General features: G+C 42.8%; 1 protein-coding gene across 1 annotated transcript; it reads left to right on the top strand.

The window, feature by feature from the left end:
* The first annotated feature begins 5,448 nt into the window (after positions 1–5,448).
* On the top strand, positions 5,449–13,039 carry LOC124043725 (G-protein coupled receptor 183-like). Its single transcript, XM_046362626.1, has 2 exons — positions 5,449–5,703; positions 9,501–13,039. Exon 2 carries the CDS (start codon positions 9,527–9,529, stop codon positions 10,646–10,648), a length of 1,122 nt encoding a protein of 373 aa, XP_046218582.1. The 5' UTR covers positions 5,449–5,703; positions 9,501–9,526; the 3' UTR covers positions 10,649–13,039.
* Positions 13,040–13,834: the final 795 nt, after the last annotated feature.

The following is a 13,834-nucleotide window of genomic DNA, read 5'->3' as shown; positions in this document are numbered from 1 at the left end:
GAACGGGGTGCGAAGAAAGGGCTTGACACAGGAGACATGGAAGACAGGATGGACGCGACGAAGATGTCGCGGAAGAAGCAGTCGCACAGCGACAGGATTGACGACCTGGGAGACACGGAACGGACCAATGAACCGCGGAGTCAACTTACGAGAAGCTGTCGTAAGAGGAAGGTTGCGAGTGGAAAGCCACACTCTCTGGCCGCAACAATACCTAGGACTCTTAATCCTGCGTTTATTGGCGGCTCTCACAGTCTGTGCCCTGTAACGGCAAAGTGCAGACCTCACCCTCCTCCAGGTGCGCTCACAACGTTGGACAAACGCTTGAGCGGAGGGAACGCTGGACTCGGCAAGCTGGGATGAGAACAGAGGAGGCTGGTAACCCAGACTACTCTGAAACGGAGATAACCCGGTAGCAGACGAAGGAAGCGAGTTGTGAGCGTATTCTGCCCAGGGGAGCTGTTCTGCCCAAGACGCAGGGTTTCTGAAAGAAAGGCTGCGTAGTATGCGACCAATCGTCTGATTGGCCCTCTCTGCTTGACCGTTAGACTGGGGATGAAACCCGGAAGAGAGACTGACGGACGCACCAATCAAACGACAGAACTCCCTCCAAAACTGTGACGTGAATTGCGGGCCTCTGTCTGAAACGGCGTCTAACGGGAGGCCATGAATTCTGAACACATTCTCGATGATGATTTGTGCCGTCTCCTTAGCGGAAGGAAGTTTAGCGAGGGGAATGAAATGTTCCGCCTTAGAGAACCTATCGACAACCGTAAGAATCACAGTCTTCCCCGCAGACAAAGGCAGACCGGTAATGAAGTCTAGGGCGATGTGAGACCATGGTCGAGAAGGAATGGGGAGCGGTCTGAGACGACCGGCAGGAGGAGAGTTACCCGACTTAGTCTGCGCGCAGTCCGAACAAGCAGCCACGAAACGGCGCGTGTCACGCTCCTGAGTCGGCCACCAAAAGCGCTGGCGAATAGACGCAAGAGTGCCTCGAACACCGGGATGACCAGCTAACTTGGCAGAGTGAGCCCACTGAAGAACAGCCAGACGAGTGGAAACAGGAACGAAAAGGAGGTTACTAGGACAAGCGCGCGGCGACGCAGTGTGCGTGAGTGCTTGCTTAACCTGTCTTTCAATTCCCCAGACTGTCAACCCGACAACACGCCCATAAGGAAGAATCCCCTCGGGATCAGTAGAAGCCACAGAAGAACTAAACAGACGGGATAAGGCATCAGGCTTGGTGTTTTTGCTACCCGGACGGTAAGAAATCACAAACTCGAAACGAGCGAAAAACAACGCCCAACGAGCTTGACGGGCATTAAGTCGTTTGGCAGAACGGATGTACTCAAGGTTCTTATGGTCTGTCCAAACGACAAAAGGAACGGTCGCCCCCTCCAACCACTGTCGCCATTCGCCTAGGGCTAAGCGGATGGCGAGCAGTTCGCGGTTACCCACATCATAGTTGCGCTCAGATGGCGACAGGCGATGAGAAAAATAAGCGCAAGGATGAACCTTATCGTCAGACTGGAAGCGCTGGGATAGAATGGCTCCCACGCCTACCTCTGAAGCGTCAACCTCGACAATGAATTGTCTAGTGACGTCAGGAGTAACGAGGATAGGAGCGGACGTAAAACGTTCTTTTAGAAGATCAAAAGCTCCTGGGCGGAACCGGACCACTTAAAACACGTCTTGACAGAAGTAAGAGCTGTGAGAGGGGCAGCAACTTGACCGAAATTACGAATGAAACGCCGATAGAAATTAGCGAAACCTAAAAAGCGCTGCAACTCGACACGTGACCTTGGAACGGGCCAATCACTGACAGCTTGGACCTTAGCGGAATCCATCTGAATGCCTTCAGCGGAAATAACGGAACCGAGAAAAGTAACGGAGGAGACATGAAAAGAGCACTTCTCAGCCTTCACGTAGAGACAATTCTCTAAAAGGCGCTGTAGAACACGTCGAACGTGCTGAACATGAATCTCGAGTGACGGTGAAAAAATCAGGATATCGTCAAGATAGACAAAAACAAAGATGTTCAGCATGTCTCTCAGAACATCATTAACTAATGCCTGAAAAACAGCTGGCGCATTGGCGAGACCAAACGGCAGAACCCGGTACTCAAAATGCCCTAACGGAGTGTTAAACGCCGTTTTCCACTCGTCCCCCTCTCTGATGCGCACGAGATGGTAAGCGTTACGAAGGTCCAACTTAGTAAAGCACCTGGCTCCCTGCAGAATCTCGAAGGCTGATGACATAAGGGGAAGCGGATAACGATTCTTAACCGTTATGTCATTCAGCCCTCGATAATCCACGCAGGGGCGCAGAGTACCGTCCTTCTTCTTAACAAAAAGAACCCCGCCCCGGCCGGAGAGGAAGAAGGCACTATGGTACCGGCGTCAAGAGACACAGATAAATAATCCTCGAGAGCCTTACGTTCGGGAGCCGACAGAGAGTATAGTCTACCCCGAGGAGGAGTGGTCCCCGGAAGGAGATCAATACTACAATCATACGACCGGTGAGGAGGAAGGGAGTTGGCTCGGGACCGACTGAAGACCGTGCGCAGATCATGATATTCCTCCGGCACTCCTGTCAAATCGCCAGGTTCCTCCTGAGAAGTGGGGACAGAAGAAATGGGAGGGATGGCAGACATTAAACACTTCACATGACAAGAAACGTTCCAGGATAGGATAGAATTACTAGACCAATTAATAGAAGGATTATGACATACTAGCCAGGGATGACCCAAAACAATAGGTGTAAAAGGTGAACGAAAAATCAAAAAAGAAATAGTCTCACTGTGGTTACCAGATACTGTGAGAGTTAAAGGTAGTGTCTCAAATCTGATACTGGGAAGATGACTACCATCTAAGGCAAACATGGGCGTAGGCTTGTCTAACTGTCTGAAAGGAATGTCATGTTTCCGAGCCCATGCTTCGTCCATGAAACAACCCTCAGCCCCAGAGTCAATCAAGGCACTGCATGTAGCACCCGAACCGGTCCAGCGTAGATGGACCGACATAGTAGTACAGGATCTAGATGAAGAGACCTGAGTAGTAGCGCTCACCAGTAGCCCTCCGCTTACTGATGAGCTCTGGCCTTTACTGGACATGAATTGACAAAATGTCCATCAAATCCGCAATAGAGGCACAGGCGGTTGGTGATCCTCCGTTCCCTCTCCTTGGTCGAGATGCGAATACCTCCGAGCTGCATGGGCTCAGTCTCTGAGCCAGAGGAGGGAGATGGTTGCGATGCGGAGCAGGGAAACACCGTTGACGCGAGCTCTCTTCCACGAGCTTGGTGACGAAGATCTACCCGTCGTTCTATGCGGATGGCGAGAGCAATCAAAGAGTCCACACTGGAAGGAACCTCCCGAGAGAGAATCTCATCTTTGACCACTGCGTGGAGTCCCTCCAGAAAACGAGCGAGCAGCGCCGGCTCGTTCCAGTCACTAGAGGCAGCAAGAGTGCGAAACTCTATAGAGTAATCCGTTATGGATCGATCACCTTGGCATAGGGAAGCCAGGGCCCTAGAAGCCTCCCTACCAAAAACTGAACGGTCAAAAACCCGAATCATCTCCTCTTTAAAGTTCTGGTAATTGTTAGAACAATCAGCCCTTGCCTCCCAGATAGCTGTGCCCCACTCTCGAGCCCGGCCAGTAAGGAGTGAAATGACGTAAGCAACCCGAGCTCTCTCGCTAGAGTATGTGTTGGGTTGGAGAGAGAACACAATATCACACTGGGTGAGAAAGGAGCGGCACTCAGTGGGCTGCCCGGAGTAGCAAGGTGGGTTATTAACCCTAGGTTCTGGAGGCTCGGCAGGCCAGGAAGTAACAGGTGGCACGAGACGAAGACTCTGGAACTGTCCAGAGAGGTCGGAAACCTGAGCGGCCAGGTTCTCCACGGCATGGCGAGCAGCAGACAATTCCTGCTTGTGTCTGCCGAGCATGGCTCCTTGGATCTCGACGGCAGTGTTACGAGCGTCTGTAGTCGCTGGGTCCATTCCGTGGTCGGATCCTTCTGTTATGCAGGTGAATGAGGACCCAAAAGCGACTTGGCGAAAACAGAGTTTTTAATCCAGTAAAGTAACTTTACAATCAAAAGGCATAATTCTACTCGTAATGACGAGAACAGACTGGAGACTTGATCAAGAACTGCAGGTTGCCTCGGGAAGGCACTTGAACGTAGCAGACTCAGACACCTGCTCACCACGCAGCATCTGAGGGAAACACGACACGACAGGGCGATACATAGACACAGCACGGTGAACAATAGACAAGGATCCGACAGGGCAGGAACGGAAAACAAGGAGAGAAATAGGGACTCTAATCAGGGAAAAGGATCGGGAACAGGTGTGGGAAGACTAAATGATTGATTAGGGGAATAGGAACAGCTGGGAGCAGGAACGGAACGATAGAGAGAAGAGAGAGCGAGAGAGTGAGAGAGGGAGGGGGAGAGAGAGGGATAGAAAGAGGGAAAGAACCTAATAAGACCAGCAGAGGGAAACGAATAGAAGGGGAAGCACAGGGACAAGACATGATAATCAATGACAAAACATGACAAATAATAATAAAAAATAATAAAAAATAAAAAAACACTATTATTTCAATTAATGCTTCTAGTTTTAAATCCCAAACCATGTCATTACAACTCTACTCATCACTGGGTTTCCCAAACTCGTTCTTCGAGACCCCAAGGTTTGCAAATTAAGGTTTTTGCCCAAGCACGACTCAGCTGATTCAAATAATCAACAAAGCATCAAGCTTTGAATGTGCATGGTTGCATGGCCGCAAATGCCCCATGTGTGTGCGTGAATGTGCGTGCGGGCTTACACAAATGTTTCTATGTGTGTTGGTAGATGTTCGTGAAAGAGAACTCATACCAGACCACAAAACTTTACTTTGAAAGAAAAAAGTAGGAACATATGAAAATGTCAATGATTAATGTCAAGATATAAGGTCATGAGTTTGAAACCACATCCTCTTATGGGTACACATACTGTACACATGGCACAGCACGTTGCCCAGATAACTTTTTCCTAACAGAGACTTTTACTTTGACTTTACTATGAACAAAATAAACACCTAATGATGTTAGGGGGGGTGGAGCTGATAGCAAAATGTATCAATTATTGTTTGGTTATCTATCAGTTGTACCTAAGTTGGCATTCATTATTTATAAAATTATTATCAACAAATGACAAATATGTTTATAATTATAAAAGAGATGGCTACCACAAGTAGTAAGTTACCAAACTAAATCTGAGATTTAGTTCCATGTTTATATTCTTTACAGTATTCAAAATAAAAACATTAAAAGTGTAGATATATGTGACAGCTTGGTTTTTATGGGCATCAGCAGGTGCCAGTTTCACCTAACCAAAAAACAGAGACAGTGGGGGAGAGAGAGCGTGAGCGAGTGAGAGAGAGACACAGAGAGAGGGATAAAGAAAGAGCAGAGAGATCCACAAACTCAAGAGCATAAACAGTAACACAGGATATTTTGATGTCACTATGGTTACAAAAGCCAGCCCGCCACTCAATCTTAGTTCTCTATTTGTCACTATGTGTCACTCTGCTCTAAAAGCCTGGGGCAACGTGGTCTTTGCTGAACTCTGAGAGAACAATTATAATCTCATGCCAAGGAGGAACTATCCTGTTTAACTCTCATACTTTGGAAGAATACAGAAATACAGTGGATTTTGGTAAGTTCACGTTTGTGGTTTGGTTTAATCAATTGTTGATTTTGTAAGCATTCTCATTTATTCAACTTGATATTGACTTCAACTTGACAGTTAGAAGTGTGAAAGTATTGGGAAGATAAATTCAAAATCCAACAATTGCTGCAAAACATAAATTTGCTGTAAACTGTAAACTATGGCGGACAATATGTTCTTTTCATGTTCAATGTAAAATCAATGAATCATTAGGTTCACATTATCAAACAAATTATTATCATACCAAAATAACGCTGTTGAATGACTGAGACCTGGCTGTTAAACCAGGCCAATTTATAACTTAATAATATAGACTTAGAAATGTACAACACTATTCCAAAGTCAACAACAGCCAATCAGCAGGTGGCTAACTTATTATGAAGCTGTATGACGACATGATTCACAATATAGCTCAAATATCTAGAGGTTAAGATGTTTAAATTACTCATTCTAACGCCTGACTCTAATGCTGTGGCCACCGCACAATTATATATAGAACAACAAATTATAGGACCTCTACAGGGGCTACACTGTTTTTAACATGTTTTTACTCTAGATAAAAATCTGTAGCATTTGTACAAAGGAAAAAATGAAAAAGTCTATTTAAAAAGACAAAAGACTTTTGACCTTGTGTGAAAGTTGTAACTGCAGTTCACAAAGAAATACCCAGAGCCCTTGGGTTTTGCTTTGTGTTAATGGGTCAGGAAACATATTTATTTTCCAGCCTGAGTCTGCTCTGTCAGATAGCAGGATATGGTCTGGCTGGGTGCCTAGGGATGTAGACTTCCTAGTGTATGACTGACCTATAGGGATGTAGACTTCCTAGTGTGCAAGTGTCTTTCAACATCAATATTTTTCTGTGACATGACCACCGCAGCTGCGTGCTGTGAAAACCCCTTGTATTGTTTGTAGACTTCCATCATGCTGTACCCAAGTCAACTGCATGTGCTTTGTATAGATATTAATGGTAGATGGGTGAAATAAATATGCTAGCCTGCAATGGGAGTAAATGCATGTGTCAAATTTCTTCAAAGTAAGGTGTTACAAAACAATCATTGAAATGGGTCATTTAGCATGTTAAAAATATTGAACACATGAAAATGGATGTATGCATTTAGCGAAACTGGTCCAAATGTGCCTCTACACTGGAGTCTTCCCTCTGTACATATGTTACCGCTAGGTGGCAATAGAGTTGATATTTTCATGTGATTACTTGTTATATTTTACATGTGACAATACTGATTCCTATGCCTTATGATCAGACGCAGACCTGATATATTTTGGGAAATAAGAATAGGTCAATTGGTTTTAAGTGTTAAGCAGAATATCAAAATACCATTTTAATCCAAATTATAGTAACACTTCTTAAAAAATATCAGAAATAGGCATTAATACATGATTTATAAACTACCAACAAATATATTTGTAAACATTTATAAATATGTATATACAATCCTTCCATTCTATGAGCAACATTTACAATAATGTATAAAGCATTACATAAACATGTATTAAAGTCACTTTTATGTAAAGTCCCCAGTACCGGTTCAGACCGACATGAATATAAATCTCTTATAAATCGATCTGTGGACATGTAGATCAAAATGGCTTGCATCGAGCCGTAGCCTTGATTCTCACGGACATAGGAGTATGTCTCGTTTGCCTGTGTGAAGCAGGATCTGAAATCTGACACCACTTGAAGCTGGCATGTCCCTCCTACCATTTCATTCTCTCTTCTCGCTATCCATCATTTCCTAGCTGAACCCTACGTCACAGCCGTAGGAGAGTTGCTGTAGCATATTCAGAGCTCGATTTATAGGCAGTAATTTAAAATAATTCATCGATTTTAATCAAAAATCACTTTCTGTTTGTCATAGATGGACAACATTAATATGAGAGGAAAGATGAGTTCCTAACGAGTTCAAAAAGCCAAGTTGGAGCTCTGTGAGACGTCCACAGTGATGGGGGCAGACGTTTTAATTAAGAGAGACCTTTAGAAAATATGCACATTTTCTTTAACACTAAGTATAAAAATATGTATTTTACATTTATAAGGAAAGTGAAATCTTATAGTTAGTCGTTTTATAAATTAATTATTCCATATATTTAGAAAAAATATAAGTCGTTTCAAGCCTTATTCATACATCATTTAAAATACTTCATATTTTCATTATATTTGTATTGTTTATTTGAGTTTGTGTCATTAACAGTGAGATTTAAACCTTTCTCTGAGTCTGCAGGATTACTAGTTATTGTTGGGATTACGTAGATTACATTTCTGATTACATTTAGTTCCATTTAAGAGGTTTTTAATGCTTTTTCAATAAAGTTACTATCAAGTGTTACCGATATGACTTATGTAGAAAGCAGCTATCTCCTTCAGACCATTGAGGTCAGTATACAAACACATTGAGAAAGAATAGTTTTACTTCCTTACTGAAAGCAGAATTTCCCATTATAGATACCCACCTGATCCGTTCATGCAAAATCATACTTAGAGTAACAAGTTCCATAGCTGTGACTTCAAGCTCTAAATAGGGGACAGGACACAATAAGTGCCAAGCAGTAGGATGTCATTATCACATTACTACAAGCCAAATCCTTCTCACTAGATAAGTTTCTAACCAATTGGCGACACATTTTTATGCAAATATTCAAAAATCTGTATTAAGAAAATATGCAAATGTTCCCACCAGTGGTGTTTCCACCAAACAGATTTGACATAGTGCACACAAAATGTATGTTTTCATGTACCGAATAAAAAACAAACAGTTTTGTCACAAAAACTGTTGTAAAAAAGCAAATGTGCCTAATCTGGTCTTGGCATGTGCGCTCTAGACAACAGCTTGAAGATACAGTGTGGGTAAACTGTGTGGTTAGGCTAGTCTACATGATTATGGATAAGAGCCAGAATAATTTTATTTGTCAAACGGCAGTCAAGCATCGAGCATCATTTCACCAGAATAAGACCCTCTATTTATTGGATATATATTTAAGGAGCGTCAAGATCACTGTGCACCAATGGAGGTTGCTGAGGGGACGGCTCATAATAATGCCTGGAACGGCACGAATGGAATATCATCAAACACATGGAAGCCATGTGTTTTATGTTGTTGATACCTTTCCACCAATTCCGCTCCAGCCATTACCATTTGCCTGTCCTCCCCAATTAAGGTGCCACCAAACTCCTGTGCTATGCACTTTCACCACCATGTAAAGTTCATCTTAACTCATTTCATCTGTAGCCTAATTTACTGTGTGTTCCTCCGTATCATCGTGTGACTCCAAGTTAACTTCGAAATTATGGTTATTATATCAATAATTGCATTCTTTAATTAATTTTACTGACACAAAAAGATCCCACCATGTCAAACGAACACATTATCTGTCTGCGTTTATATAATTATATAATTGTACTGAAACAAACTTCCTGTTTTCATCCCAGCTTTTGTGATTTTTACAAGACATGCTTATTATAGACATGAATTTATACAGGATATAATTATGTGTACCTATACATCTATTTCCATCGGAGGAGGATGGTGGGAGAAGCTATAGGAAGACAGGCTCATTGTAATGGCTGGAATTAAATAAATTAAACGGTATCAACCAAATCAATCATATGGAAATCACATGTTTAACTATGTTCCATTCATTTCGTTCCAGCCATTACAATGAGCCTGTCCTTCTATTGCTCCTCCCAAAAGCCTCCTCTGATATTCATTCAGTCAATAGTCATGTGTAAATCTAAATGCAAACAATGTTTCTTCTTTTTACGGCTATAGCCAACTTCACAATAGCCACTAGCCCAATGATGGAGGTGATGAGGACCTCCAGCCATCCAAACCCAACCCCTACCCCCACCCTCAATGACTCAAACACCTGCACGACACTGTATGACCACCTGGAGTACGCCCGAGTCCTCATGCCCCTCTTCTACAGCATCGTCTTCTCCGTGGGGTTGCTGGGCAACGCCCTGGCGCTGCATGTCATCCGGCCCAACCTAAAGAAGATGAACTCCACCACGCTCTACTCCGCCAACCTGGTAATCTCTGACATCCTGTTCACACTGTCACTACCGTTACGGATAATCTACTACGCCCTGGGCTTCCACTGGCCCCTGGGGGATTCCCTGTGTAAGATCACAGGGCTGATCTTCTACATCAACACGTATGCCGGGGTCAACTTTATGACCTGCCTCAGTGTGGACCGATTCATTGCTGTGGTCTTGCCGCTCCGGTTCGCACGCTTCCGGAAGGTCTCCAATGTCCGGTTCATCTGCGTTGGGGTGTGGTTGCTGGTCTTAATGCAAACTTTGCCCCTCCTCTCCATGCCCATGACTAATGTGGAGTCTGATGGCTTCATCACTTGTATGGAGTATCCTAACTTTGAACAGGTGCCCAACATCGCCTACATGCTGATCGGCGCCGTGTTCCTAGGCTATGGAGTCCCCGTGGTGACTATCTTATTGTGCTACTCCATACTGTGCTGTAAACTCCGCCTCTCGGCAAAGACCAATCACTTAACGGACAAGTCGGGGCGCAGCCGCAAAGCCGTTGGTGTGATCTGCTGCGTCTCCCTGGTGTTCGTGGTGTGTTTCAGCCCCTACCACATCAACCTCCTCCAATACATGATCCGAAAGCTGATCTATGAAACGGACTGTGCTGAACTCACTGCCTTCCAGATCTCGTTACACTTCACTGTTTGTCTGATGAACCTTAACTCCTGCCTGGATCCATTTATCTACTTCTTTGCCTGTAAGGGTTACAAGAGGAAGGTGCTGAAGATCCTGAAGAGGCAGGTGAGCGTGTCCTTCTCCAGCGCAGTACGGACATCGCCCGAGGGTTCATCCAGAGATGTCGTAGATGGTAAGAAGATCCACCTCAACAGCACTAGATACGAACAGTGTGTCCAACAGAATGGCCAAAGTTGAGCGACTACCAACCAACAGACCGGTGAGTCAAAGACCAACCAACAGATTGGAGAGCCATCAACCAGAAAACAGATCAGCCAACAGACCGGTGAGCCAACGACCAGCTGACAGACTGGTTAGTCAATGACCAGGAAACAGACTGGTATGCAAACAACCAGCAAACTATTTGAATAACATACTATATGTTATGATTTTGAAAAACACATAATATGTTATGATTTCTAGCTAGGTGTCTAATGTTAGCTAGGTGGCTAATGTTAGCTACTGTATGCTAAGGGTTGAGGTTAGGGTTACGTTTAGGAGTTAGGTTAAAGGGTTCAGGTTAGGGGAAGGGTTAGCTACCATGCTAAGTAGTTGCAAAGTAGCTAAAAAGTAGTAAGTAGTTGAAAGTTGCTAATTAGCTCAAATGCTTATCCATGATGAGATTTGAACTCACAACCTTTTGATTGTTAGACATTTACGTCAGTAAATTGCAAGAGGATGTCTGAGGAGATAGACTGAACTATAACTGTATAACTGATTAACAGTTTAAAGAGGTATCTCACACCCTCTGGAAATAGAGCCATCTCGGACAGCCAAGGTAACAAACTGTTTCTGCCTCTTGCCAATACAGTAGTGCTGAGCGATTCACCGTAAAAAATCCCTTGTTATTAAACAACTAATTTACCGACATCCTTTCAATTATTTGAATTCCATATAGTTCTGTTTTTTTTGTGAGCTCAACGTGCTGTTTCTCTAGAGAGAAATTCAATCATTAATTAGAGAAACGTAGTCAATGGGTGCATTTGAGCAGATCACTTTTGTCAAGTCGATGACCATCGTTGCGCCTACGTGTCGACTGCATATACTTTACAAACTACCATGACTTCAGTCTGCAGCCATCACCTGCATTGTGGGAGGATCTATTGTCATTGACTCACACAAACGTGACCAAAGGCATGATTGAAATAGGAACACATTTTGATACGATTCATATATACAGTTGAGTAATTCAAATTAGTTTGATATTTGAGGCTGTTTCTCACTGATTGCAGTTTATACTTGTTGAAATAAACATGGCTCCAATCCCAAGAACACACACTCACAAAGAAAAACTTTTATTAACAATGTCAGCACTGCCATGTTGATCTGAGCCTTGCTGTTGGAAAACCACATTAGTGTTTGACTTTGGTTGTCACAGATGCACCTCCTCCGACCACTCCTCAACTTTCGTCAACAGTCGGTTGCTTTCGTTTTACCCGTTAAACACACCTAATAACGATGTGGGACGTCAGGCAAATATTCAACCTAGTTCAGCACAGAACTGTGGTAATTAACTACAATTACCATAATCCATTGCGCATGTTCTTCCCAGTCCCGGACAGAGGCGGACACATAGACCAGAAGGATAGAGACAGTTCGTGAGGTACCTCTACCCAATTGATAGTTGTAGTAGTTGGTAATAAGCAGTCTTGAAAGTATGCCTTATCTACTTTCAACAACTAATACAATTATTTTGTCAGCCAGCTAGTTACTCACCTAGCTAAAAAGGATGACTTGTTCAATGGGATGCACAGAGATAACTTTAGATGGATGTCTGGCTGACAGGCTGGCTGGCTGCTACTGCCTGAGCAGAGATGAGATGATGACAACTGAAATATTTTATTGAAGTAAAGTTATGGTTAATAATGATGGCAGTAATGGGCTACCAAATTACCATCATGGTAGTTAACTATATTTTTTACTATTTTTTTCTGTGTTGTTACAGCATTCAACCCACTGTCAGTGTCAGGAAAAAAAGGCAGGCGATGGCATCAAAAATATGTTAATGTCATTATTTAGAAATGCATTTAATGTTTAAAAAAAAGTGATTGGTTAAAAAAATTATCTCAAATAACACTTATCGCTCTGCACTACAATACAGTGACACGTTTTTTGCCTCTTGCAAATACAGTGACAACTTGATCAAAAGCAGAAACACATGAGCATATAAGGACAATATTAGACAGCATGGACACTGGCATGAAAATATGTCCCAAAATGGACAGCTGAATATTACTTCATAGTTTCAGAGACTCTGACTATAGAATAGAAAGCTTTGCAACATCACAATGGTGAGGAATGAAAAATAAGACAATGTTGATTGTACCTTTTGTGTATACACTTCCTGCATTATTCTTCAATTTACCTTTTGATTCTTGACAAATGTAAAATATGTCAACACCATGTACTAAATGTAACTATGTCCCTCCATTCATTTTAGTCAATGACATCCATATTTTTTTTACCAAGTGGATCACATTTTTTATTCCTTTGTTCACAATAAGGGTTCCCCTCTGTTTTTGATTAATGTGATGACTGTGTGTTGATATCAAACCATTTAATTTTAAATAAAAAAGAAATGGAAATAAATAATATCTTGTCTGCTTTTGAGGTGTTCAAGATCATGTGGTATTCCTCAGAAAGATACAATGAATGTCCATCCATATCAGTAATGTTGATCAGACTCCACTGTAGGCCCACACTGCTTGCCAGACACAACCACAGTAACTTATCTGAGCCTCAAGAGGGCAGTGTTATATAGAAAGAGAAAGATAATACAGTAGAACGTTTACAGTTGAAGTTGGAAGTTTACATACACCTTAGACGTGTTTCACAATTCCTGACATTTAATCAAAGTTAAAAAAATCCCTGTCTTAGGTTAGTTAGGGATCACCACTTTATTTTAAAAATGTGAAACTTCAGAATAATAGTAGAGAGAATGATTTATTTCAGCTTTTATTTCTTTCATCACATTCCCAGTGGGTCAGAAGTTTACATACACTCACTTAGTATTTGGTAGCATTGCCTTTAAATTGTTTAACTTGGGTCAAACGTTTTGGGTAGCCTTCCACAAGCTTCCCACAAAAGGTGGGTGAATTTTGGCCCATTCCTCCTGACAGAGCTGGTGTAACTGAGTCAGGTTTGTAGGCCTCCTTGCTTCTTCAGTTCTGCCCACACATTTTCTATAGGATTGAGGTAAGGACTTTATGATTGCCACTCCAATACCTTGACTTCGCTGTCCTTAAGCCATTTTGCCACAACTTTGGAAGTATGCTTGGGGTCATTGTCTTTTTGGAAGACCCATTTGCGACGAAGCTTTAACTTCCTGACTTATGTCTTGAGATGTTGCTTCAATACATCCGGATAATTTTCCTTCTCTATTTT

This window comes from Oncorhynchus gorbuscha, linkage group LG09 (assembly GCF_021184085.1).
Source record: "Oncorhynchus gorbuscha isolate QuinsamMale2020 ecotype Even-year linkage group LG09, OgorEven_v1.0, whole genome shotgun sequence".
NCBI lineage: Eukaryota > Metazoa > Chordata > Actinopteri > Salmoniformes > Salmonidae > Oncorhynchus > Oncorhynchus gorbuscha.
Note: the sequence above shows the minus strand (reverse complement) of the source record. Positions and strands in the feature narration are given on the sequence as shown.

Coding starts and splice junctions, on each gene's coding strand:
- LOC124043725 (XM_046362626.1), top strand. CDS start 9,527: ATGATGGAGGTGATGAGGACCTCCAGCCATCCAAACCCAACCCCTACC.